Source organism: Setaria viridis, chromosome 9 (assembly GCF_005286985.2).
Source record: "Setaria viridis chromosome 9, Setaria_viridis_v4.0, whole genome shotgun sequence".
NCBI lineage: Eukaryota > Viridiplantae > Streptophyta > Magnoliopsida > Poales > Poaceae > Setaria > Setaria viridis.
The window spans coordinates 550,747-578,704 of record NC_048271.2 but is presented as its reverse complement, the minus strand read 5'-3'; the positions used below and the strand labels follow the sequence as shown (position 1 = coordinate 578,704).

The 27,958-nt window shown below is 47.3% G+C and overlaps 2 protein-coding genes and 2 pseudogenes across 3 annotated transcripts; 2 read left to right on the top strand and 2 right to left on the bottom strand.

Moving 5' to 3' along the window:
* LOC117837678 (4-hydroxyphenylacetaldehyde oxime monooxygenase-like) overlaps positions 1–24,232 on the top strand; it is a 31,702-nt pseudogene extending 7,470 nt beyond the window's left edge.
* LOC117837676 (premnaspirodiene oxygenase) lies at positions 1,519–4,585 on the bottom strand. Its single transcript, XM_034717408.2, has 2 exons — positions 3,587–4,585; positions 1,519–2,433 (listed from the first exon to the last, which is right to left on the bottom strand). Exons 1-2 carry the CDS (start codon positions 4,481–4,483, stop codon positions 1,804–1,806), a joined length of 1,527 nt encoding a protein of 508 aa, XP_034573299.1. The 5' UTR covers positions 4,484–4,585; the 3' UTR covers positions 1,519–1,803.
* On the bottom strand, positions 10,127–15,558 carry LOC140221402 (4-hydroxyphenylacetaldehyde oxime monooxygenase-like; annotated as a pseudogene).
* LOC117837679 (4-hydroxyphenylacetaldehyde oxime monooxygenase) lies at positions 22,516–27,756 on the top strand. Of its 2 annotated transcripts, XM_072291252.1 has the most exons (5): positions 22,516–22,649; positions 24,610–25,105; positions 25,702–26,064; positions 26,171–27,298; positions 27,534–27,756. In XM_072291252.1, exons 2-3 carry the CDS (start codon positions 24,641–24,643, stop codon positions 25,882–25,884), a joined length of 648 nt encoding a protein of 215 aa, XP_072147353.1. In that variant the 5' UTR covers positions 22,516–22,649; positions 24,610–24,640; the 3' UTR covers positions 25,885–26,064; positions 26,171–27,298; positions 27,534–27,756. The 2 variants fall into 2 exon arrangements, with proteins under 2 accessions (XP_072147353.1, XP_034573300.1); XM_034717409.2 differs by lacking the exon at positions 22,516–22,649 and having other exon boundaries at positions 24,001–25,105.
* The last annotated feature ends 202 nt before the right edge of the window (positions 27,757–27,958 follow it).

The window sequence follows — 27,958 nt, the reverse complement described above, 5'->3', positions numbered from 1 at the left end:
AATGCATACGTGGAACACCTAATTTGGAGTGCGAATGAGAGAGTTATGATTTCGACAAGATTCAATCCTAGGCTGACCGATCAGACCGGTTTGGATGGATGTTCTGACCGTCTATCCAGCTTGGTCTGAGTTAGGAGTTGTATTTTAACACAAGATTTATGTAATCTTTAACTCCTACTGGGGTAAGATCTTCCCACCCTATAAATATAAAGAGCCACGGCCGATTGAGGGTATCCCAATCAAATCAATCTACAACTTACTTTTGTCTTCTCAATCCTAATACTTTTCCAACCTCCACGCTATTCATCTACTGTTCTCCACGATCATAGACGGCGTTCTAGGCTTGCTGGTCAACCTAGGCTAGCAGTGATTAATTGGGTCGTTTTACTAGCATCTAATAATCCTTAACTGCTTTATCACCGAGCTCGTATATGTTTCAGAATGCGTACACTGCTAGCGTGGACACGAGCTCGGTGACCATGGTCTGGGCGGATGGCGGAGCTGATACGAAGGCCGGCGATGCTGAGGAAGGTGCAAGAAGAGATCAGGGCCGTGGTGGGAGGCAAGCCGCGCGTGGAGCCCGAGGACGTGCCCAAGCTCCCGTACCTGACGATGGTGGTGAAGGAGACGCTTCGGCTGCACCCGGCCGCGCCGCTCCTGCTGCCGAGGGAGACCCTGCGCTGCGGCTACGATGTGCCGGCTAAGACACGGATCCTGGTGAACGTGTGGGCCATCGGTAGAGACCCCGCGAGCTGGGACAACCCGGAGGAGTTCAACCCGGACAGGTTCAGTGTGCAGTCGTCCTCTGCAAACCCGCATCCACGATATGCACCGTCAGCTGGGGGTTACGTGTACGTCATCAGGGGATCCGGTTCCAAAAGCGACGGTGCCATGCCGGCCAGGGTCTTTTCTTGTCTTGTCTTTATTCATCATCTGGGTGCCATGCATGCCACGAGACAAAGCGATCGACCGAGGAATGCGGCGGCGTCGTGCATGCATACATGCATTGAATTTGACACGCGGCCACAAGCACGAACGCGAATTTGATCAACGTGACTTTACACGCACGAAAGCGCTCACGATATCATTCGTGGTTTTCCTTTTCTTCAAATACCTGTCCCTCCCGTTTTTATCTTTCAAATTAAACACGGTCTCTGAAAATAACACACTCTTCTCTATGATGTACTCCCTCCGTTTCAAATTGTAAGTTGTTTTAAAGTTTTTAGATTTATAGATATTATTATGCATCTAGATATACACTAGATATCCATGATAAAAGCTATGCACCTAGAAAAACCAAAACGACCTACAATTTGAAGTGGAGGGGGAGTAACAAAACTTGTGAACATAAATCAAAAAAGATTGCATTTAACCAATTAATGGTTTCAAAGTTTCGGCGCTGCTGATAAGTATTGACCGAAACTTTGGAGCAAAATCGCGAATTATGTTAATTTCTCCGGGGGGAATCCTGCGTGCACGTACACGCAATGCAGTCGGAACGTGGGGGATACATGAATGTTCAGTTCAGGTGAACTATTAATTAGCCACAAGAGGCCTCAATTATTTTGGGTCGCGATACATACCAGACTACCAGTACAAACTTAACCACAGCCAGCACACACCACAGTGTACAACACATACACGCAACACGTACACCACATACAGTGTATAGGATAATTGCAGCGCGGACAGATACTTAGGGTGCTCTCGGTCGGCACGTGGCCAGCACGAGGCCGGGCGGGAGCGCCTGTTTGCATGCATGCATGCATGCAACCTACGTGGCGAGATGTACGTCTTCCTCGGCTACTTCGTCGAGCCAGCCACCGGAACGAACGGGGTGGCGCACAGCATCAGCGGCGAGCGCCGACGCACGCCGAGGCCGGGTGCCTCCTCCATGTCGACCTCAGCAACCCCCTCCGGCAGCGACCAGTCAAAGTGGTAGAGCATCCCGACGAGCGCGAGCTCCATGCTGGCGAGCCCGTAGTTGAAGCCGGGGCACATCCTCCGCCCCGCGCCGAACGGCAGGAACTCGAAGCTGCCGCCCATGAAGTCGACGCCGCCGTCCTCGAACCGCTCCGGCTTGAACTCCTCGGCGTCGTCCCAGTACTTGGGGTCGCGGCCGATGGCGAACGCGTTGATGACGACGCGGGACTTGGCCGGGATCGTGTACCCGTCCAGCTCGCAGGGCTCGATGCTCTCACGCGGTACCAGCAGCGGCGCCGGCGGGTGCAGCCGCAGCGCCTCCTTGACCACCAGCTTCAGGTACCGGAGGTTGCTGGCCTGCAGGTCGGCCTCCGTCACCACTGACTTCCCATGGAACGCCTCCCGGATCTGCCCCTGCAGCTTCTTCATCACCTCCGGGTTCCGCATCAGCTCCGACATTCCCCACTCCATTGCCGACGCCGACGTCCCCGTCCCGCCGGCGAACATGTCCTGCGTGCGTGCTCTGCCTCGTCAAGACGTCAACGACACCTAGGGATGAAAACGGACGGGTAAAATGTGGAAAGCGGGGCAGGGCGGGGCGGGATGGGATTTTACCCGTCCATTTTCATTTTTCCAGAAAAATCTGAGTTCAGGACGGGTCACGGGTTAACAGGTTGCGGGAGCAGCATGGAAACGGGTGAGGCTCCATCCCGATCGGATTTCCGACATCCCGTATTTGATCGGGATGGACCCCGATTTAACCCGGATATGACCCGGATATTCGACCCATGAGCAAAAAAAATCCACACAAACAACTAACCCTGAACGAGTCACCAATCACCACCCACCTGGCCATGGGCCACCCCCATCTGCGCCGCCATCCCTTCTCCTCTGTCCGACTCCCGCTATCCCGCAGTCCCACTCAGGCGCCAGTGCCACGCCACCACCCTTTCTCCTCCACCGCCATGCCACGCCGCCACCCAAGGCGCCTCCCACGCCGCTCCCGCTCCTGACCGTCGCCGCCCGGCCCCAGTCGCCCATGCGCTCCGCGTCGCCCCCCACCCTCACCCATGTCGGCACCGACATGCCGCCTCCCCAGTCTCCGGCTCTCCGCCTCGTGCCCACGTCGGCTCCCCACCTCCCCGCTTGGCGCCCACGCCGTGCGCTGCCCGGCTCCAGCATGTGCCGCCATCTCCCGCCGTCTCCATCCTCGGAAGATGTCACGCTCTGGAACTGGAGCTGAAGGAGGAGCACACCGTTCCGGCCTATTTTGTGCTATACTGCTATTGGTCCCTTGTTGGTGTTCCTGCCTCCCTTGTTTTGTGCTGTGACTGTTGTTCACTGGCCGAATGAAGTAGCCAGTAAAGTGATGACCTTGTGCCACAACCACAAGCAATCTTAGCATCCAGAAGCTTGGTGTGTCCTAGCTAAAGTTTCCGGTTCCCGTCCGTTTCCGTCGAGTTTCCGGTCGTATTGGTTCGTTTTCGTACACCCGTATAACCCACTTCCGTTTCCGCTCACGGCTGTCCCGCTCCCGATGATGAAGTGCGCGAGGGGAAACAGGAAAGGAGTTTTCCCGCCCGTTTCTGTCCGTTTTCATCGCTAATGACACAGACCTATCGAGCTACGTGACTATTTCCATGGAAATACTAAGGATATGTACCAATATGATGGCCTTGATTCTGCTGTTGTTGAGGTGGAAGCCGAAGCCGCCTTTCTCCTGCAGGCCGATGAGCACGTCGACGAGGTTCTCCTCGGCGTTCTCGGCGCCGCTCCTGACCTTCTCGTCGAGGATGGCCTTCCTCTCGTCGATGATCTCCTGCAGGATGGAGTCCACCGTCCTGTGGATGTCCTGGAGGCTGCGCTTCATGCCGGTGACCTTGGCCAGCACAGTGGTCCACGTCGGGAACAGGTCCGGGATGTTGAAGCCGCTCGAAAGCCCGACGCCGGCCTTGATGGCCGCCATGAACTCCGGCGCGTTCTTTCGCTTCTTCCCGAACGCCGCCCGCGACACGATGCTGTTGGTGAGGCTGTGGAACATGACGCTCAGGTTCACCGGCGTCGACGGCCCCGCCGCGCGGATCTCCTCCAGCTTCAGCGCCACCTCGTCCTCCCTGATGTGGCGGAAGGAGAGCACGCGCTTGGGGCTGAGGATCTCGGCGGCGCAGAGCTGGCGGAGCTTGCGCCAGTAGTCGCCGGAGGGGGAGAAGAGGATGTCGGCCCAGTTGTAGCCGACGATCTCGCCGGCGAGGAGCTTGGGCCGGGTGGCGAAGTTGGTGTCGTGGGTCTTGAGCACCGCGCGCGCCGCCTCCTTGGACGACGCCACCACGAGCGGCGTCTCCCCGAGCCGCAGCATCATGAGCGGGCCGTGCGCGGCCGCCAGTTCCCGCAGCGCGCGGTGGGGCAGTACGTTGACGAGGTGGTGCATGCTGCCGATCACTGGCAGCTTCCACGGCCCAGGCGGCAGCCGCGGCCTCGGCCTCAGGGCGAGCTTCACCAGCTGGAGCAGCGCGACGGCGGCCACGGAGAGGAGGAGCGACTGGTAGATGTACGCGTCCATGGCTGCGGGTTCTTGCTAGCTAGTACACAGTAGCTAGCTGCTGAGCTTGCTTGCTGAGGAGTGTAGTGGACAGTGTACTGTGGTTGATGGTTCACTGCTGCCTGGGATGGGGCTCATATATGTAGAGCAAGTAGCTAGGGTACCATACATATGCATTATTGCTAGCTCCATGCATGTCGTCACGATGGTGACGCAACAACTCTCTCGTCTCGTCAAGGTCCGAGCATTACTTAAACATGGAGCATCGATCACTTGTTCACACGTACTGAACAGGCCAAGGCCAGCGGTCTCGTACGTGAATAACGTGTGCGGTGGTGCCTAATGGAAACAATTTTTTTACTACGCAGAGTACACCTACCATATGTGTCCGTAGGATGGCAAGTGTGGCGATGGTACCATTCCGATCCATCGGCGATGATCTGCATGTGATGGCAATCTCCTGTTGATCATCCCCCGGATCTGGAGAGAAAAAAAAGAAAAGCGACCCGATGAGACTGCTGACTCATCTGCATGCATGTGATGGTGATCTGACGTGACAAACATCTCAATTGGTTTTCTGATCGAATGATCTCCGTCAGGCCATCGATCGTAGTGAGTGCGACGAAGCATGCAGTGCAGTAGATTGTTTGCTAGAGTCTAGCGTACACGTACGTCCCGGCCGGATGGCCTCAGCCAAGACGCCCCACACCGTGTTGCGGTGGATGGCAGGATAATCCTAAACATTACTGCGTGTGCTCAGCTACGGGCCGGGCCAGGGGTGCACGGTGCTTACTGCTTAGCGCGTACGTGTCAAACGTGACGCGTCGGCGTCGACGTGTACGTACCTACCATGCTGCCCTATATGTCTAAGTATATGCTGCTATTTGATTATGTGACTACCATTCGGTCTCCAATACTTCGGGCAATACTAGCTGCTGGTCGCGTTTACTAATTTAATTACGTACTAGCAAAATGAATATGCGTTGCTATGGTAAAAGATTAATTATGTTTTTCAAATTAATGATATTTTTTATTTCCATCACTAAATTTTTATTCCACCTATATATTGGATGTCTACACATTTAATATTTTTACTCATTAAATTAAAATATTTTTTATTCGAATAAGAGAGTTAAAGCAGCCTCTCGTGACCACCGACGACGGATCATCGAATAGGTTATTCTAGCCAGGCCAACCGACCCAACCAACGCGGACCCAACCAGTGCGACGCGTGCCCATTTGTTTGTCCAGCCAGCGCGAGGTATAGCTCCTAGCAACGAGCGGTAATTAATGTCAGCCAAGCTGAGTGAGCGAGCCATTTACTAGCTAATGAGCCGAGATGCAACCGAGCAACTATACCGGGCTTCCGTAGAAAAAGCCAGCATAACAGTTACTCCCAGTCCGTGATCAGCGGCATTCGTCTTGTATCGTGCTTGAGATTCGTTTGTCGAGTGTCAATCATCGGACACTCGGCGAAGACTTTGCCGAGTGCTCCGGAGCAAACTATTTTTGAAAAAAAATAAACAAAAACATCCTGCTCGGCCACCACCACATCCTGCTGCGCCGCCGCCACCACCACCGCCTGCTCCGCCAGCACAACCACCGCCAGCACCAAGCCGGCCTCCTCGCCGGCTCCACCTCCCATGCCGCCACCGGACCACGCCGCCCGCACCACGCCAGCCACGCCCGCACCTCCACCAAGCACGCCACCACCGCCCGCACCACGCTGCCGCAGCCGCCGCCATGCCCGCTGCTGCCGCCACCATGTGCCCCGCCACTAGCCCGCGCCGCCGTCCCCTCTGCCGCCTGGGGTGCACCGCCGTTGGGGGAGGGAGGGAGGGAGGAGGCGGCCTCGGCCGCCAGATCCGGGGAGGAGGGACTGTCGGTGTTTTAGACCAGCAACCCGCCTAGGGGGTACCCTAGGTGGTCTTTTATGCGGTAAGGGTCGTCGAGAATCAAGGAATTAATGGTGACGCAAGGAACACGATTTAGACAGGTTCGGGCCGCTAGATCGTGTAATACCCTACGTCCTGTGTGTTGGTTTGTATTGATGTATGTTCTGGTCTTTTTATTGTTGAGTTGGAGTTGTTCTTGGGTGTCCTGGGCTTGGGTGTTGAGGTATGACCTTGAGGTCTGACCTGCCGAGCTAGGTACCCCTGCCCTTCTTTATATACTCCAGGGGGCGGAGTACTAGTCGGATTACAAGGAGGAGTCATAGTAGGAGTACTCGGGACTAGTCCTAGTCGGATTACAGGGGAATCCTAGTAGGAGTCTTCTTCCTTCCTTGCGGGTACTGGGGATGTATCCCCGACAAGCCCCCGAGCGCTTCATAGTCGAATGCAGTAGTCTTCGAGTAGTCTTGAGATATTCGCCGAGTAGTCTTGGTGCTCTTCGAGTACTTTGTCAGGCTGAATCTTTCAATGCTTCTCAAAGCTGCCATGAGGCTATGGTGTGCTCAAAGTCTTGATCAACATGATTTTGTAGTCTTCGTGTATGGAGGGTGGCGAAAGTCGCACTCCATATGGAGTAGCCCCCGAGCCTTAGGTTAAATCGTAGAATCAGGCTGAGGGTCAAAATCTTGAATCTTCCTCTTCGACTTGAAAAAATCGATTGTTGGGTGTAGCTTATCAGCCCCCGAGCCTTGGATTGATTGAATAATCAACCCGAGGGTCTTGAATCTTCACTCAGGTCATCATTCGAGTAGTCTTGCGGCGTCCAGCCCCCGAGCTTATACGTCAGGTAAGTCGTTGGAGCCACGTCGAGTAGCTTTGTAGCATTCAGCCCCCGAGCTTGGGAGCTAGCTGAGCCACTGGAGATATTCCGAGTACTGATTGGTGCTTATCCCCCGAGTTCGGGAACTAGCCTGTGCCGTTGGAGGCATGCTTAGTGGGCGTCGCGACGAGCATCGTCGCCAAAGCTTGACCTGAAAGAAAAAATGCGTACATTATGTAGCATATTTGTAGGATTTTGAAACTGTTGAAATTTATTCAGTGATCAGTATGAAAGTTGTGTCATGCTCTTATTTCGATCATATTCTTCCCGAGTAGTTAGCCTGTTACGATTAGGCCCTCAGTCTCTGGGTAGCCGTTGCCACTGCGTGTGTGAGATCGTTGTCTCGTATACGCGTATGGGCTTAGGCGTGACAGATGCGCCTGAGGCTTTCACGAGTTAAGGCGTGTTCTGCTCGAGAAGAATAGTGACTTTAAGAGAAGACAAAAGTGAGAGGAGTCGCTGCTGCGACAAGAAATAGACTGCACGATTGCGAGTCAAGCTCTTGTTTCAGTCATACTCTTCCCGAGTAGTTAGCCTGTTACGCTTAGGCTCTCAGTCTCTGGGTAGCCGTTGCCGCTGCGTGTGTGAGATTGTCCTCGTATACGCGTATGGGCTTAGGCGTGACAGATGCGCCTGAGGCTTTCACGAGTTAAGGCGTGTACTACTCGAGAAGAGTAGTGACCTCAAGAGAAGAAGGAAAATTCGCTGTTGCGATAAAAAGGGAGCGCGGTAGCGCGAAAGAGTTTGCTGCCCTCCGGCGAATAGAGCACGCGTTGCGCGCAAGAGTTTCCGGCGAGTATAGCGCGTGTTGCGCACAAACGGAGAACAAGCCGGAAAATAATTTAGAAAAGTGACTTAGCTTGAGTTGTGGATGATTGTTGACGAAGCCGTGACGGTCGTTGATGAAGCCGTAACGGTTGTTGACGAAGTCGACTAGTCGGAGGCGATTCTGATTAGTTGTCGACGATGCGAAGTTTGCCCCGACTAATTTTTTAGTCGAGACAAAGAGTTGGGGTAGTCCGCCCTCGACTAGCCTTGTAGTCGAGACGAGTAGTAGTCGTCAGCGAGCGTCGCGATGTGGTCGGAGTAGTCGTCAGTGAGCCGCCCGTAGTAGTTGGCGAGCGTCGCGACATACTCGGAGAAGTCGGCGAGCGTCATGACGAAGTAGTCGTCAGTGTCTTGCCAAGCGAAGTAGTCGAGGAGAGTAGTCGAAGTCGTTGCCGAGCCGCCCGTAGTAGTCGGCGAGCTCGCAACGTAGTTGAAGTCGCCGACGAGCTGGCCGTAGTCGACGAAGTCGTTGGCAAGCCGACCATAGTCGTTGGCGTGCCCGCGACATAGTCGAAGAAATCATCGGCGAGCCGCCCGTAGTCGTCGGTGGGCTCGTGATGTAGTCGGAGTTTCGAGTTGTAGTCGAACTCAGAGTCGCTGTCAGACTTCGAGTCGGAGTTGGACCCAGAGTCGCCGTCGGACTCCAAGTTGTAGTCGGACCCGGAGTCACCATCGGAGTTCGAGTTCGAATCACGGTGGAACCCGAGGTCGCCGTCGGAGTTGACAATCTGGTGCGGGAGCGATCCGGTGCCGTCAGCGATGCAGAGCCAGGATCCAAAAACGAAGGTTGCGCCGGCTTTGATGAAGAAGGCGGGCCTGATGATGATCTTTGCCATTGAGTTCGCGCTGAGAAACTCGATGAGCGCCCCTACCTGGCACGCCAGCTGTCGGTGTTTTAGACCAGCAACCCGCCTAGGGGGTACCCTAGGTGGTCTTTTATGCGGTAAGGGTCGTCGAGAATCAAGGAATCAATGGTGACGCAAGAAACATGATTTAGACAGGTTCGGGCCGCTAGATCGCGTAATACCCTACGTCCTGTGTGTTGGTTTGTATTGATGTATGTTCTGGTCTTTTTATTGTTGAGTTGGAGTTGTTCTTGGGTGTCCTGGGCTTGGGTGCTGAGGTATGACCTTGAGGTCTGACCTGCCGAGCTAGGTACCCCTGCCCTCCTTTATATACTCCAGGGGGCGGAGTACTAGTCGGATTACAAGGAGGAGTCCTAGTAGGAGTACTCGGGACTAGTCCTAGTCGGATTACAGGGGAATCCTAGTAGGAGTCTTCTTCCTTCCTTGCGGGTACTGGGGATGTATCCCCGACAGGGATGGTGCGGTGGCCTGATCCGGGGAAGATAGGTGGGGTGGCGGTCGGAGAAAGGGAGAGTAGGGGAGGGGTGGGGCGGCGGCCGGAGAAAGGGAGAGGAGGGGCCAAGCACGCGGAGGGGCTGTGCGGTCAGATTTGGAGGAGGGAGGCGCGGTGCGGTGCGGGGAAAAAGAAGGGGCGTGAGGATTTGGAGGAGAGAGGCGCGGTGCGGTGCGGGAAAAAGGAAGAGGGGTCGGGCGCGAGGATTTGGAGGAGAGGCGGGGCGGTGCGGGAAAATTTCTTTGCCGAGTGTCCTAGATCTGGGCACTCGGCAAAAAAAAATTCCATTTTTTTCTTCTCCTTCTTTTCCAGAAAAAAGATTTTATTTATTTTGCCGAGTGTTTTTAATTGACACTCGGCAAACCCCTCTTTGCCAAGTGTTTTTTTTGACACTCGGCAAACCCCGTTTTTGCGAGTGTTTTCAGCGCAACACTCGGCAAAGAACTTGTTCGCCGAGTGCCCGAAAAAATATACTCGGCAAATATAAAACACTCGGCAAATTTGAGATTTCCGGTAGTGATCATTGTTGTTTGTTGCTTCTATAGTGTTTGTGAGGTCCAAAAAATATGAAATGTTGGTTAATAAAGGATGTGGGCACCTGTAGGATAGGAATTATTATTGTGACCGAAAGGTTCTAGATAATTATTTGTAAGTTGATAATCATACTTTTGATGCGGCTATATCATATTTACTTGGTTTACTATACTCAGTTTTATTTGACAAAATGATCACATTTACATATTATGTTCATGGGTGATCTTGGACACTACGCGCGGCCGTACAAAGAGTGTCACCACCACGGCTCGATCGGGATCCGTACAAGAGTGTGTCAAGTATAAAATTACTTGCTGATTAGAGTGTCACCATTTTTTTCTTGTTTTTTTGGGTTTTCAAGTCTACAAGCTACTGCAACGACGATGCAAGTGAGGCACCTACGTCGCGCACGCTTATCTTTTATTCAATCGTCGACGATACGATGACGACTACTACTACACTACGCCGTCGCCGTGCGGTGGTGGTACCCTGTGGGCACCAGCACCAGCGGCATCTTCTGGTGGAACGTCAGCCCGCCGGCCTCCTCCATGCTCACGTCCTCCGCCGCCATCCCCTCCGGCAGCGCCCAGTCGAAGCAGTAGAGCAGGTTAGCCAGCGTGAAAGTCACGTTGGTCTCGCCCATGGCGAGGCCCGGGCAGATCCGCCGCCCCGCCCCGAACGGCACCAGCTCGAAGTGCGCGCCGTTGTAGTCCACGTCGCTCCCCTCGAACCTGTCCGGGTGGGACTCCTCGGCGTCCGCCCAGCTCGCCGGGTCCCTGCCGATCGCCCACGCGTTCACGAACACGCGCGTCCTCGCCGGCACGTCGTACCCGCCGATTCTGACGTCCCGCACCGTCTCCCGAGGCACCAGCAGCGTCGCCGGCGGGTGCAGCCGCAGCGTCTCCTTCACCACCATCTTCACCAGCGTCGCCGGCGCCGCGCGGCTCAGGCGGGCGATCATCCTGTCCACCTGCTGCTCGCGCGCGTACGACGTGGCCTGGACGCGGCGCATGCTGAGGAGCTCGACGATGAAGAGCTTGCGCATCTCGCGCCATTGCTCGCCGTAGGGCGCGAAGATGACGTCGTTGAGGCCGTAGGAGATGCGCTTGGGCCCCGGCGACACGGGCCGGCTGCAGCAGTCGATGTCGTGCTCCTTCATCACCTCCCGCGCCGCCGCCGCGCTGGACACCACACCGTCGCCACCGTGCCCAGCCGCAGCAGAATCACGGGGCCGTGCCGCCGGGCAAGGTCCCGGAGGTTCCGGTGCGGCAGCGGGCCCAGAAGGTACAGGCACCTGAGCGGGGCCCGGCGGCAGACGACGCGCCCCGTTCTAGGTCGTCTTGGTCGCCAGGAAGAGGTAGGACGACGCAAGCAGGACTACAGTAAGAAGAAGCAAGAGGCCGAGCAGCCATTGCTGCGGCAGGCCGGCGAGGGGCTCGGTGGGGTGGCATTAATGTGACGTAGGTGCTTCTCGCTTTATATATCTATCCGTTGCGTAGGTCGCGCATTGTTTTGCCTAACAATTCATCCCCCATTTGGCAAGATTTATCTTAGCTTCGGCTTCACCTGTTTTACGCAAAACTAGGTAGGGTAGCGTGAAGCCGTTTTTAAGATGATGTTAAAATAAACTAGAAGTCGGGTGAAGCTATTATTTTTTGTTTCATTGACTTTGGCTTCACCGGTAAATTTATTTTGGGAGAAATCCTCCCAAACGGACCTTAGAGTGTCCGGTTTGCTCGCGTTGTGTCAACTCTCTTCTTCTAAATGAGTATGCGTGCATTGCGTGCTCTTGAAAGAAAGAGTAAAGTGCATCAATCATATACAAAGCGCATCATTTCTTTCATTTTAGTTTAAAAAATTGCTAATGTTGTTCCCACAATACACTAAGTTGTTCGATGTGTGCATATAGTGCTTATTCTGCAGACGTGGTTAATACAAAAGAAATTGGCACATTGCACAAAAACCCGCACTTATGTCATGTCCAATCAAAACTTCAAAAGGTTCCCCTCCCGGCGAAATCCTATACCTCTTTGCTAAAATTCCTAGATTGAAAACTGGACCTCACCTTTTTTTTAACCTCGTAATGGTGCTTAATTAGTATAGTGAAAGGCCGTTAGCTTGTGTCAACGAATGTGATTTTTATAGTGAAAGGCCATTAGCCATTAAGTATAGTGAAAGGCCATTAGCTATTAGTACATTGAAAAGCCATTAGTACATTGAAAGGTCACATTTCTCCCGAGTAGTTAACCTATTACGTTTAGACTCTCAGTCCCTGTTTAGCTATTGTCTCTGCGTGTGAGATCTTTGCCTCATGTATACGTACTGGCACCGTTGCTACGGAGATCTTTGTCTCGTACCCGAGCGTTTAGGCATGACAGAAGATCCGATACTATCACGAATTAAGGCGTGTTCTGCTCAAGGATATTAGCAACCGCTAAGAGAAGATATTTAAAATAAGTAGTCAGCCTCCGTGACGTGTGTGATCGAGACTGATTGAACGAAGAAGCAGCAGGCAGGCGTTGGAATCAATTTTTTATTTTTAATCCGCATCCAAATAATGCAAGTAACAATAATTGCTGATGTATTTTTAATCCGCGCCGTCCAAATAATCAATGCAAGGTGTGCGTCACCGAATGCATCACCAAGTTGCTTAAAGTAAATTTCCTAAATCTATTAGTCTAAATTACTTATGTATGCCGTTATTAATATTGAAAAATGTCCTCAAATACACCAATATATTAGTCTAAATTACTTAATTATGTATGGTTATTAATATTAAAAACACTAACTATATGCATGATGTGTGTCATAGATCACGTATACATGAAGAGTAGCTCACTAAGCGTTAAGTTACACTTACGTGCTTCCTCCGTCCATAAATATATGACATTTAGGACTAGCAAACTAGTTCACTGGTTCTAAATGTCATATAATATTTATGAATGGAGGTAGTATATGTTAAGCACATAAGGTGGCACTTTGGAAAGTGAAAAAAATGAATATGGATAAAAAAGTTACATAGAGTAATTACTAAATAAGATTCAATACAACTGGATAAATATATGTACCGATCTATTATGAGTATTGTATTAGAATATTAAACAGATAAGGGAGAGCTCAAGATAAAGAATGATTATTAGCTATACGGGTCCTAATTTTTAATAGATTTCTAAGTTAGTCTCTGTGCCAACATGGGTTGATGGACTAGTAGGATACACGATGAAGTCTCATCTCGAGTCTTATTATAAGTCTCATCTCATTTCTTATTAATTAACAAAGAGTGGCCTAAACTGGTCACGATGAGGATACACAATTAAGATGAACTGGACGTTTGAGTAGTTGGCCGTGACGATGGGGTTATGTTGGAGACTGAATGCTTTGGCCCCTTTCAGCGGTATATATAATAATGCTATCTCGAGCTAGACGAAGAAAGAAATGGACGTATACATAGCTGCTGACACAGCACTCCGTGAAGCAACAGGCACGCGTTGGAATCAATTTTTTAATCTTTAATCCGCGCCGTCCAAATAATGCAAGTAACAATAATTGCTGATGTATTTTTAATCCGCGCCGTCCAAATAATTAATGCAAGGACCAGCGACAAAGAATGCCTATATCACGTGGAGCCTAGCTTGCAAAATTAACAGAAACAAACAAAGTTAATCACAAGGTGTGCGTCACCGAATGCATCACCAAGTTGGTTAAAGTAGAGTCCCTAAATCTATTAGTCTAAATTACTTATGTATGTCATTATTAATATTAAAAAATATCCTCAAATACACTAATATATCTTCAAAGGTGCCGTAGAGAATCGTACTTCAATGTTGGCTTCATGGATCCATCGCTCGTTAACCAAGCTCAGATACAGGATCAGCCAAAGAAATAATTTGAGGCAGTATACAATTTCTTGGACAAACAAAATTACAAGGAATACATACTATTGCCATACAACTTTAAGTAAGTGTGGTTACCATCTATTTTCATTTTCTTTTTCCTTACCTAATTAATGTTAGTTAGCTCTAATATGAACATTTATGTATGCAGTTTCCACTCGATTCTTATAATAATTATGATTAATAAAAGCCACATTGTTGTGTTCGATTCATTGAGGAAACCACTGGCGGAGTACCAAGACATTCAAGACATGCTAAACTCGTAATAATTCTGGACATTTATCTCTATGCAAAAGTTTATTTCCTAAATTTTCACCTAACACTATTTCATTCATTATTTTAATTATCAGTGCATAGAAATGATTCCTTAAAACTCACCGTGGTCCATTCAAAGAACAACTTACATACAGTACAAAGTTCCCAGTACGTATGAATTTTGCACATTTTGTACATTCTATAACACCAATATTTCATTACTTGTTTTTTTCCCACTTTAAGTGCTTGAGACAGGAACAATGCAATAATCTACGTGGATACTCCGTCTGTGAGCACATGAAAAATTTTGCGCATCACAAGTGCTGTAGTTGCATGATATAAATGTATGTAAAATGAAACTATTAATAATTAATTATTTTCTAGCTCCTTATATTTAATTGTTCGTGTAACATCCATATATTTCCAAATTACATATGTTTAATATTCAACAAAAACTCTTGGAGAAGGAGAGTATTTTGGCAATATGTGAAGGAGAAGGAGAGTATTTTGGCAATATGTGAAGGTCTCATAGGATTCCTGGTGAATGAGGTAATAAATCTCGCGGGAGAATTTTATTAGGACGTACGTTCAATAGTCGCACCGAGCAACACCACGGCAGGAGGATCCTAGGAATGAATAGGACAAATTATTATATATATATATTAATTGTATAAATACTAGTTTGATATGTATAATATACTAAGAATTGTATATATATATTGCTGTCATGAAATATATATACGACTTGCATACAATATTAATATGGAAAAGACTTTGAAAAAAAAATCTTAAGTACTAAAGGGGTACGTGCATGCGCCATGCACACGCACGTACCCCCTTTAATCCCGGTTGGTAAAATCAACCGGGACTAAATGGTGCCCCTGTATGAACCGGGACTAAAGGGATCTGTCGGGATCTATGGCCCTATCCAACTGAGACTAATACCACATTTTCCATCAGTGATCTAGCTGGATTGATATTCCAAGTTGTAGCTATGAGCTCATGCATGGTATCTACTTCAGCTAATACAAGGACCGACGGAGGATGGAGGTCATTTTCGTATCAAGAAAACGCCACAGCCTGCAGCAAAGGTTTGGCTCGCCCTATTTATAGTATACTCCATAACTAAGCCCCCCTTTGGCATGGCTCTCCCACCAGCTCTTCCACCAACTTTTGCACAAACTGTACCAAACGGATTAAGAGAAAATGGCTTCAGCGCATGAGCCGGCAAAAGCCGTAGGCCGAAATCAACTGGGCATGACGAGCTAGAAAAAATGGCTTCCCCCAGCTTCTCCCCATCCACGTACATGATTTTCCATCCTTGTCCTCAGCCTGCTCTCCTCCCCGGCACCCCCGGCTGCTCCCCGGCGCCCGCGCGCCGACGGCCGCCTCCATGCACCCCTGGCCTCCTCCTCCCCCATCGTCGGCCTCCTGCTCCTTCCCGCGCGCCTCCATCTCCTCCACCACGGCCGCCGACCTCCTACTCCGCCTTGCCGGCTTCCTGCTCCGTCCCACCGCTAGGTTCCTGCTCCGGCCAGCGCGCCCCGCCTCCGCCCTCAGTTCTTCCCCCACAGCCAACCTCCTGCTCCGCCTGCGCCGCGCCCCGCCTGCACCCCCCCGCCCCGCAGGTGCACGCACTCGCGCGGGGCCGCGGTGTGGGGGCATGACCGCCAGGATGGGAAGGCCGGGAGGGAGGAGGGGCCGGCCGGGATTGGATAAAGAGAGAGGAGGGGAAAAGAAAAGAAGGGGAGAAGGAAAGAGAAATAAAAAAAGGAAAGAAAAGGAAAATGAAGAGAAAAAAGAAAAAGAAAAGAGAGAAAAAAATAACAGTATTTTGGACATTTGGCATCTTCTTTACATTATAAAAATCTAGGAGAAGCCGTTTTGCCAAACGTTTTCGTACAAAATAAGCCAGAGCTAGAAAAAGCTGCTTCTCCATATGAGCTAGAGTCAGAACTGTTTTTTCACGAGCCAAAGCCATACTAAACGGGGCCTAAGCCGTGCACATGTACCACATAAACTGGTATTAGTCCCGGTTGGTAGGATGCAAATCTCCCAAAAATTCATCCGGGATAAACTAACTGGGAAAAAGGGGGGATCTTTTGTCCCGGGTCACTCAACCGGGACTAAAGACCCAGGATAAAATAGGTGACCATGCCCGGCGCTGCAAAAAAAAATCTCGGGAGGGCCCCCACACACGCCACAGGCATTGGCGTGACAAATCACGTTGTCGCGCCACATGCATTGGCGTGATAGGAGCGTTCCACATCATCGGCTCCACCAGCGTGGTGGCCTTGTCACGCCAATGCATGTGGTGCGACAACATGATCCTGTCACGCCACACGGATTGGCGTGACCAAAAGGGTCACCGGATGGAAATATTTGTTGGGAGAGGTTATTTTTAAAATTATATTGAAAAAAGGGTTAAAATTAAAAAAAATCGAGCTAGTCATACTCTCCCCACTTGTTTTTTAGTTGGTCCATTACATGATTACCTAGTACTCCACTAGAGCTTATCAACACGCTGTAGCAATAGATAGTACTCCACCTAGGACTTATGACACAAGAATCTCGCTGCTGTTCTGTTGCTGAATAGTTGATGGCAGTCATAGGGGAAAACAAGCAAGAGCCAAGAGCAGCAGGTTTCATGTGGCGCCGATTTCTCCCGCGCCCCAACATTATTGGCAGTTGGAATTTCGACTTCAACCTCCTCAAAGAGAACGAATCAGTCCACAGATATTACAAATGATGGCCAAGTTCTACCAGCACCAAATAGTTGAATTTAACAAAATTTCATTCACAAATAGTTGGTTGTTGATTGTTTGGCAACCACACATATATTATCTTTAGGCTTCGTCGTCACTTGCCTACAGATCGATATTCTCTTGATTGATTTCATTCACTTAACCGTGGGATAGATATTTGGTGCCAGAGCAGAGAGACGTTGGAAGACACAAACTGACGTGGAAATGTTGTAGAGAGCAGATACCGACCCTTGTGACTACCATTATAGGCCACTTCCGATGCAAATAATGTCGATCGTCTACTGCTCTCCACCTCACGATCGATCTCACATAGACACTCTACATTAATTTCTTGCATATATATCTCAACTCGCCAAGCATTAAATTATTGGGAGGAGGGAGTAGCGTATTATATTATTGGGCTGGGAGAGGGTGATCAAAAACATTATTTTTGTTAGATAATGGAAGAAAATTTCGGCTTCAACCTCATATTACAAATGATGGCCAAATTCTACCAACACCAAATAGTTGAATTTAATAAAATTTTCAAATCAAATACAAATTCGCAAATTAAAAGGTTATCCATGGGAACTAAAGAAGTGTAGAGCCTTCATCTCCAATGTAAGGCACGCTTCAGTCAAGTATTCTTCGGCTTCAGTCCCTGTAATTGAGCCTAAAACCGAAGCTAATATGTTTCCCTGAATAGAAGCTACAAAAAGGTTATACTACTTCACAAGCGATTAGCGCCCTATTTATACCCCCCACAAGCTAGAAGAATAAGTAACTAATGCCAGTTAATTCCAACTAGAAGCTAATGGATTGATTGTGTGAATCCAATAAAACGGAACCTAAGTTCAAACTGCAAATTGCATGCATGGACAGCTACGAACTAGTACTACTGCTAACCAGTAGCTCAATAGGAGTAGCAAATTTGGCTTGGACATTCTTTTACTTGTAGGAGCTAATGCTGAACTCTCCAGGGTCTCCCATCCTTCATCCATATATTCATGTCTCCTGCTCCAATGCACTTATATTATGTTTAGATTTATCCTAAGTTAAAAAATTTAACTTTAACTATATAAATTGTTAATGACATACCAACTATCATAATAATTTTTAGAGATATTGTTGCTAAAGAAATAAAAGTATGTGACTTAGAACAAATATAAGCATATAGCTATATTTTTTTATGGACGGAGTATATAGCAAAACACCACACGAACTGCCAAACAAGATTTGACTTGACGGAGTAGTTGATAAGCTCTATTATTGTATAGCTACTTGTCACTGTTTCTCCGCTGGTTTTTAGGTGGTCCATCACATGATTACCTAGTACTCCACTAGAGCTTATCAACATACACTGTAGCAATAATGCTTGCCTAGACTTATGACATGTTTGGTTCCCGCTTCCCGGCCACCGTTCGCCTCGCCTAGCCACAAGAATCTCGCTCGCTGCCGTGCTTCTTGCTGATTAGTTGATGGCAGTCATAGTGCGGAAAACAAGCAAAAGCAGTAGGTTTCATGTGGCGCCGATTCCCTCCGCGCCCCAACATTATCTTGGCAGCTGGTTGTTGCTTGATGGTAACCACACGTGCCATAAGGCTACATTATTTTTTTAGATAATGGAAGAAAATTTCGGATTCAACCTCATATTACAAATGATGGCCAAATTCTACTAACACCAAATAGTTGGATTTTAACAAAATTTTCAACTCAAATACAAATTCGCAAATTAAAAGGCTATCCATGGGAACTAAAGAAGTGTACATCATCTCCAATGTACGGCATGCTTCAGTCAAGTACTTCAGTCCCTGCAATTAAGACCAAAACCGAAGCCAATATGTTCCCTGAATAGAACATGCAAAAGGGTTATACTACTTCACGAGCAATTAGCGCCCTATTTATACCCCCACAAGCTAGAAGAATAAGTGACTAATTCCAGTTAATTCCAACTAGCAGCTAATGGATTGATTGTGTGAATCCAATAAAACGGACCCTAAGTTCAAACTGCAAATTGCATGCATGGACAGCTACGAACTAGTACTAGTGCTAACCAGTAGCTCAATAGGAGTAGCGAATTTGGCTTGGACATTCTTTTACTTGTAGGAGCTAATGCTGAACTCTCCAGGGTCTCCCATCCTTCATCCATATATTCATGAATGAGGTCCTTCACTCTCCTCTCCGGCATATGCAGTTATATTATGCTTAGATTCATCCGAAGTTAAAAAATTTAACTTTAACTATATAAATTGTTAATGACATACCAACTATCATAATATTTTTTAGAGATATTGTTGGTAAAGAAATAAAAGTATGTGACTTAGAACAAATATAAGCATAGCTATATTTTTTTATGGACGGAGTATATAGCAAAACGCCACACGAATTGCCAAACAAGATTTGACTTGACGGAGTAGTTGATAAGCTCTATTATTGTAAAGCTACTTGTCACACTTTCTCCGCTCGTTTTTTAGTGGTCCATCACATGATTACCTAGTACTCCTTATCAACATACACTGTAGCAATAATGCTTACATAGACTTATGACATGTTTGGTGCCTGCTTCCCGGCCACCGTTCGCCTCGCCTGGCCACAAGAATCTCGCTCGCTGCTGTGCTTGTTGCTGATTAGTTGATGGTAGCAGTCATAGCGCAGAAAACAGGGAAAAGCAGTAGGTTTCATGTGGCGCCGATTCCCCCCGCGCCCCAACATTATCTTGGGAGCTGGTTGTTGCTTGATGGTAACCACACGTGCCATAAGGCTACATTATTTTTTTTAGATAATGGAAGAAAATTTCAGCTTCAACCTCATATTACAAATGATGGCCAAATTCTACCAACACCAAATAGTTGAATTTAACAAAATTTCCAACTCAAATACAAATTTGCAAATTAAAAGGCTATCCATGGGAACTAAAGAAGTGTAGAGCCGTCATCTCCAATGTACAGCACGCTTGAGTCAAGTATTCTTCGGCTTCAGTCCCTGCAATTTAGCCTAAAACCGAAGCCAATATGTTTTCCTGAATAGAACCTGCAAAAAAGTTATACTACTTCACAAGCAATTAGCTCCCTATTTATACCCCCACAAGCTAGAAGAATAAGTAACTATGAGCATTCATTAGTTAAGTCTGATGAGAAGAAAAAATGGCGAGGAGCGTCGTCTTCAAGTCATACTATCCCCCAGCTCGGGGATCTACCAGATAAAGATGCTCAAACTATACAAGCAAGACCCTTAGAACAACAAATTAGAGTCATTGGATTTATGCAAGATACAGATATGTCTCTTGATGATGTTCTAGGGCAAGTTGAACCGCTAGCCCCAGAGCCAATTGTACCTAAATGGCCCTTTGAGGTAGGCAAGCCTCTAGTAAGGCCTAAATTGGTACGGAAGCTCTCCACAAAGATGTACGAATTTCATGAATGGTACAAGGAGCGGTCTGCCAACGAGAGGCTCATGTTCACTCTTTGGGTTAAACCGATTGATTTTTTTGGTGAAGTTGAGAAACTCCTATGGATGGAATTCAAGGATATATATGAAGTGTACCATCAGGATGCCCTTGATGTCTCTCTCATCAACGCCTAGGTTCTGTAAGTGTCTATTTATCAATATGTAAATTTTGGCTCATATCATTATTTTTTGCGTGTGCGTCACCCTAATAACTTCATCTTTCATTTTATGTACGATGCTAATTCAAAGGTGCCGTAGAGAATCGTACTTCAATATTGGCTTCATGGATCCATCGCTCGTTAACCAAGCTCAGATACGGAATAAGCCAAAGAAAACATTGGAGGCTGTATACAATTTCTTAGACAAACAAAATTACAAGGAATACATACTACTGCCATACAACATTAAGTAAGTGTGGGTACCTTCTATTTTTTGTTTTCTTTTTCCTTACCTAATTGATGTTAGTTAGCTCTAATATGAACATTTATGTATGCAATTTTCACTGGATTCTCATAATAATTATGATTGATAAAAGTCACGTTGTTGTGTTCGATTCATTGAGGAAACCACCGGCGGAGTACCAATACGTTCAAGACATGCTAAACTCGTAATAATTCTGAATCTTTATCTCTATGCAAAAGTTTGTTTCCTAAATTTTCACCTAACACTGTTTCATGCATTGTTTTAATCCACAGCACATGGAAATGATTCCTTAAGACTCACTATGGTCCATTCAAAGAAAAACTTACATTCAATACAAAGTTCCCAGTACATATGAAGTTTGCACATTTTGTACATTCTATAACACCGATATTTCATAACTTATTTTTCCCACTAAAGTGCTTGAGATAGAAACTAGGCAATAATCTATGTGGATACTACGTCTGTGAGCACATGAACAAATTTGTGCATCACAAGGTGCTATCGTTGCATGATATAAATGTATGTAAAATAAAACTATTAATAATTATTTGTTTTCTAGCTCCTTATATTTAATTGTTTGTGTAACATCCATATATTTTCAAATTACAGATGTTTAATATTCAACAAAAACTCTTGAAAGAGAGGATTTTGGCAATATGTGAAGGTCTCGTAGAATTCCTGGTGGTCGAGGTGATAAATTCCACGGGAGAATTTTATTACGACGTACGTTCAATAGCCACACTGAGCAACACCATAGCGGGAGGATCCTAGAAATAAATAGGACAGATTATTATATATATAGTAATTATATAAATACGTGTATAATATACTAAGAATTGTGTGTGTATATATATTACTGTCATGAAATATATATACGACCTGCATACAATATTATATGGAAAAGAATTTGAAAAAAAAAGTGATAACATGGTATGAATCATGAGGATGAAACTAGGTGTACACAGTTACCAAGAGCCATGAAACCATAATGAAACTCCATTGAGAGGTTTGAGTTTCATGTACACACATTCATCAACTCTCATTGGTCACTTAGATGGAACATTTAAACGATATGAAACCATGAAGTGTATTGTTAGACTTAGTTTCATTTATCATTGAGATGATCATTATATTAGATGACATGAAATTCTTGAAAATCGCACAACAAAACCTTGCGCTGAGGACGGGCCACTCCCATTGCAAATAATGTCTTCCGGTGATGTCGTACGTCTTTAGCTCTCTCTCTCTCCACCTCTCACATAGACACTACCGTAGATATATCCCAATGCATTAGTTTCTTGCACATTTCAAATAGCCAAGCATTATTGGGAAGGAGGGAGTTGGGAGAGGCGATCAAACGACATTACTGTCTCCACAAGCAATTTGCCGCCTATTTATACCGCACAAGCTACTATGCACATGCACAATAACTCAACAGTGGCCATGCCTTTACCTGTCCTGGAATGCATGCCTCAACAATGGAAACTGCAGCTCCCTGCCATCTTCTTTACGTTTCTTCTCCCTCTCCTCGCCCTCGCTCTTGCAACAATAAGCTTCTTCTCCACCAAAGGGGACCGCCTCCACCTGCCGCCCGGTCCACTGCTGAGGCTGCCTGTCCTGCCTGTCCTGCCTGTCCTGGGCAACCTGCATCAGATCATGGGCGCGCTCCCCACCGGAGCCGCCACGGGCCGATGCTGCTGCTGCGGCTGGGCACGGTGCGGACGCCGGACGGTGGTGGTGTCGTCCACGGAGGCGGCGAGGGAGGTGATGAAGACGCACGACGCCGACTGCTGCAGCCGCCGGGACACGCCGGGAACACGGCGGTTGTCGTACGGCCACAAGGACCTGGTGTGCGCGCCCTACGGCGAGTACTGGCGCGAGATGCTCAGCATGCGCCGCGTCGAGGCAGCCTGGTACACCAGAGAAGCCGAGGTACTTTTTTAGCTAATGGATGGAAGGAGTTCCGGCTTCTTCCCTTTGGCAAAAGAGAATCGGTCTACACATTATTGCACGTGATAGATCAACACTATATGCACCACAGTACAAGGTTTAACAGAGCACTTAAAACATCAAAAGTCAATCCGTAAACTAAACATTCATCCATGGGAAATAAAAAAAAGTAAAGAGATAATGTCTCCAGTGATCGGCATGCCTGGATCATCATCTTCTTTATATCATCACTGCATTGCAAGTGAGAAGCCGAGGTACCTAGCGCATAACATGTAATTAATATTCATGCAAATTCAAATAGTATATAACATATGTAGCTAAATGAATCTAAAATTCTACGTATCACGTATAAGAAAGTTCAGACGACACACCATGGAATATACAGAAAGTGATAGTACTGAACATGCATGTGTTTATCAAGAGGCGCCACTGATTGAGTCTCTTAAATTAGAGGATGGGACTTTTCAGCTTCCAACTACTTCCTTTAATTTGTCTCAAAATATAAGTATTTTAATTTTATCCTAAATTAAACTTCTCTACTTTTATTAAACCTACCATAAAAATATGTTTACTAAATACCTTGCATTTTAAAACAGGAGACTAGTAAACTAATAGGTTTGTTTTGGTAGATGGAACCTTTCTCCACTCAACCCCTCAGAATATGCCCATTTCAATTTTTTCTCCTTATTTATTTTCTTCTCTCTCTTGGTCTAGACCAAACAAGAATTGGCCTGACTAACAAGAGAGAGTGAAATTTAGTTTCAAAAAAGAGCAAGTGAAATTTGGTCCAAAGAGAATGTCTGGGCAATGGCCGAGCTGATTCGAAACCTGGAGGTTCTTAAGAAGGCACAAGATGAGATCAGAGGAGCGGTGGGCAACAAAGAGAGGGTAGAGCCGGACGACTTGCCCAAACTTAAGTACCTTAAGATGGTGGTAAAGGAGACACTACGGCTACACTCGGTGGTACCGCTTCTAGCTCCGAGGGAGACCATGTAGCACATCAAGATCTGCGGATACGATGTGCCTGCCAAGACAAGGATCTTTATAAATGTTTGGGCAATTGGCAGGGACCTGCAAGCTGGAGTAACCCCGAGGAATGTGACCCAGATAGGTTTGAGGGGAATGGTGTCGACTTCAATGGGGCACATTTGGAGCTTCTGCCGTTAGGCGCTGGACGTAGGATGTGCCGCCCTGGAGTGGCCATGGGGGTGACGATAGCGGAGTTCATGCTGGCCAACCTGCTCCACTGCTTCAAGTGGGAGCTCCCGGATGGTATGACGGTGGAGGATGTGAGCATGGAAGAGGCAGGAGGGCTCACCGTCAACTAGAAGGTCCCCCTCATGCTTGTGCCGACCAGGTACAAGTGGCAGAGATCATGAGTCATGACCAGCTTATATTACCAAGACCGCTTATGGATCCAAGACACTTGTAATGTCTAAATAAATTTGATCATTTGTGAGATATATATGATGTGGGATCTCCAAAAGTTTGTGGTGATCAATTGTAGCGACCATCTAAAAACAAAACAAAAATGCATAGCCTGCTACTTTACTTGTATATATTTATATACTTTTTCACATCTGAATATGTTGTATCCAAGCCCTCATTTGAAACTGTAGTTCACCATAGTTTTCAGAGTAGTTTGATTCAGGACAATCGTACACATACTATCATAATATGCTATTTTTATATTTAAAATAAATAATTTTTAGAGCTATTATCGATAAAAAATAAAAGTGTATGACTTAGGACAAACATAAACATAGCTATGCTCTTACATGGATGGAGCGTACCAAAATACCACTCAAACTGCCAAACAAGATTTGACTTAGAAGGGAGTAGTTGATGAGCTCTGCTAGCTAATGTTTCTTTTTTACGAATCGCACAGTACAAATGCAGATGCTCACATTATAATATTTTTGGCTTTCATTTGGAGTAAAAGAAACAGTAGCCATGCCTTTGCCTGTCCTGGAATGCATGCCTCAATAATGGAAACTGCATCTCCCTGCCATCTTCTTTACGTTTCTTCTCCGTCTCCTCGGCCTCGCTCTTGCAACAAGAAGCTTCTTCTCCACCAAAGGCTGCCGCCTCCACCTGCCGCCCGGTCCACTGCTGAGGCTGCCTGTCCTGGGAAACCTGCATCAGATCATGGGCGCGCTGCCCCACCGTACCGGAGCCTCCGCGAGCTGGCGCGTCGCCACGGGCCGGTGATGCAGCTGCGGCTGGGCACGGTGCCGACGGTGGTGGTGTCGTCGGCGGAGGCGGCGAGGGAGGTGCTGAAGACGCACGACGCCGCGTGCTGCAGCCGGCCGGACACGCCGGGGGCGCGGCGGTTGTCGTACGGCCACAAGGACGTGGCGTTCGCGCCCTACAGCGACTGTTGGCACGAGATGCGCAAGCTCTTCGTCGTCGAGCTGCTCAGTATGCGCCGCGTCCAGGTATACCTAGCGCGTTGTACTATACCGAGTAACATATATTGCTGCAAAATACACAGCAAGAGAATGCATATCCTAAATGATGTACTCCATCCGTCCCAAATTACTATTTGTTTTAATTTTTCTAGGTGCATATCAAACTATATATCTAGAAAAGCTAATAGTAATTTGGGACGGATGGAGTAGCGAATAAATGAATCTACAATAATATTTAATTTTTCTTTATGTTTTTCTAGTCTTTGTTAATTAAATAATATAGTGATTTATTGCTTGATTTCAATTTTTACCTTTAACTGTTCCAATTGTTCTGATAGTGTGTATTCAATTATTTGAATACTACATCTCAATTGTTCTGATAGTGCATCTCATTTATTCCAATTATCCAATAGTGCATCTACTAAATACATTATGAAGACGTATTTCATGGTGGGTTTGTTAGAATTAAATTGATGTTAGTACCTTTTTTATAAATTTGGTCAAAATTAGAGAAGTTTTTTATGTGAAAATTTAGAGAAGTTTGATGTCGAATAAAATTAAAACAACCTATTTGTAATGGGCAGGAATAATGAATATTCTACTTATTGATGGTATTATTATAGGTGGACAAACTCATCGGTAGATTGAGCAGCTCCGGAGGGAAACAAGTGTTCCTGGAGGACCACATCTTCGGTCTCATGGACGGCGTCATTGGTACGGTGGCGTTCGGGAATATCTACGGCACGGAGCAGTTCGCGCACACGAAGCACTTCCATGATGTAGTCGACGAGGCCATGGGGGTGTAGTTGCACACGCGCGGCCCCTCCCCGCGCGTCGTAGGCTGCTGCGACACCCACCGACGCCCTGCGCGCAGCCCCTCTTGAAGAACAAGCACGGTTGGCTGAGGATAGAAGATGGAGACCCCCATGATTCCTCAGCGAGATTTTCCTGCAGGATCAGGCTGATCTCTCATGCGTTCCTGATGGGTAAGTGGTCTTCCAATTTCTTGTGCTAACTTGAGCTCGTATTTGCAAATGAAGTAAAGCTAACTGTGTGTTTATTCCACTCGAATTTGTGCCAATGTCTGTTTAGGATGGATGCCGGTTCAGCCTACAGACTTGCTATGCGTGTAGGTGCTTATGTGAAACTAAGTGATGATGGCACTCGTATGTATTGTGATGCTTGCAACATTCCAAGGATTTTAGACAGGAATAGCACAAATTGGAATGATTTGCTTGTTGACATTGGTACACAACTAACATAGCTGAAACATTCAACAACTGGATTAGGCATGAAAAATCCCTGCATGTTGTTGATCTTATGGATAGGATCAGACAATTATGCATGGAGAAAATGTTCTTAAGAAGAAAAATTGCTAAGAAGCTTGAAGATAAGATACTGCCAAAATGTGATGAAGGACCTTAATGGAAGGAGCAGGGGGCTGAAATAAGGTGAAATGTTAGGTGAAGTTGAAGGTGTTACAAGAGATCTAGTTCATTGGAGGCATACCGTTGATCTTCAGGAGAGGAAGCGTACCTGTAGGTGCTGGCAAGTTACTGGTCTGCCATGTACACATGCCTTGTGTATTATAACCTCAATTCGAGGTAATATTGAAGACTATGTTCATGACTACTATTCTGTGGCAAAGTTCAAGAAAGCCTATGAAAAGTCCCTGAAGCCAATGACAGATAGTAAACAGTGGCCTCAAGTTAATCCTGGGTTCAAGTTGTGGCCTCCACTTCTGAAAAGGGCACCAGGTCAACCAAGGAAGAGAAGGTACAAATCAGCTGCAGAAGGGGACTCTGGAAAGTGAACCACAAGTAGCTCTGTTCATGGGTTCAGGGAAACTGGGAACCAGCCCGCACCCAACCCTGCTGGACCTGTCATTCCGGTTCCTAGCGCGGGTTGGACCCCGACCCGCGTGGACCCGGATGAAGCAAGCGGGGGTCAGCTGGTTTGCGGTTTTAACCCGTCAAACCCACCGAGGCCAGCATCGAGGGGAAAAAAGGGGCGGCGGCGGCGAAGATGCCGCGCGACGGTGTCGCTCAAGGCCTTGAGCTAGAGGCCGCGCTGGCGGCCGAATCAGCATTGCGGCTGCGGGAAGCGGTTGCCTCCATGGGTGGGTCCCTCGATATGGACGTCGACTCGCCGCCACTTCTCACCGTGGAGCTCGTCGGCGACGGGTCAATCCCCACTCCCGATCCATCCAGGCTGAACAAGGTGGCCTTCTATCTCTTCTTGTTTTATTGGTTTCCATTCTATTTTTCCATGTTCTGTTGCTTGTTTCTCGGATTGATTCAGCTTTGAACCCTAGCTCAGATTCAGCTTAAGATTGTTTGCAAAGAAAGGGACGGATCCAAGATTCAGTCCATAGGAACGATTCGTTCTTGAATCTTGTTTGGAATTTAATATAATTCGTTCTTCAATCAAGATCATATAATATTCTTTATTTCAGGATGGTGAAGACCGATCTTTGGAGGTACATGCTGCACGGCCCTTTGAAGATAGTAGTGAGAGATTGAATAGGTTAATTGCTATGCAGAAAAGGTACGGGCCGGGCCAGGGGTGCACGGTGCTTACTGCGTAGCGCGTACGTGTCAAACGTGACGCGTCGGCGTCGACGTGTACGTACCTACCATGCTGCCCTATATATCTAAGTATATGCTGCTATTTCATTATGTGACTACCATTCGGTCTCCAATACTTCGGGCAATACTAGCTGCTGGTCACGTTCATTAATTTAATTACATACTAGACCGTGAGTTGCTACGATAAAAGATCAATTGTGTTTTTCAAACTAATGATATTTTTTATTTCCATCACTAAAATTTTGTTCCACTTATTGGATGTCTACACAAACCAAAAAAATTAACTTAATTA

What these genes read in the sequence shown, in the direction of transcription:
- LOC117837676 (XM_034717408.2), bottom strand. Translation starts at nt 4,483, where the DNA reads ATGGACGCGTACATCTACCAGTCGCTCCTCCTCTCCGTGGCCGCCGTC. An exon ending in GAATCAAGGCCATCATATTG is followed by an intron (nt 2,434 to 3,586) that starts GTACATATCCTT and finishes GCACGCACGCAG; the next exon opens with GACATGTTCGCCGGCGGGAC.
- LOC117837679 (XM_034717409.2), top strand. Translation starts at nt 24,530, where the DNA reads ATGTTTCTTTTTTACGAATCGCACAGTACAAATGCAGATGCTCACATT. An exon ending in TCAGTATGCGCCGCGTCCAG is followed by an intron (nt 25,106 to 25,701) that starts GTATACCTAGCG and finishes GTATTATTATAG; the next exon opens with GTGGACAAACTCATCGGTAG.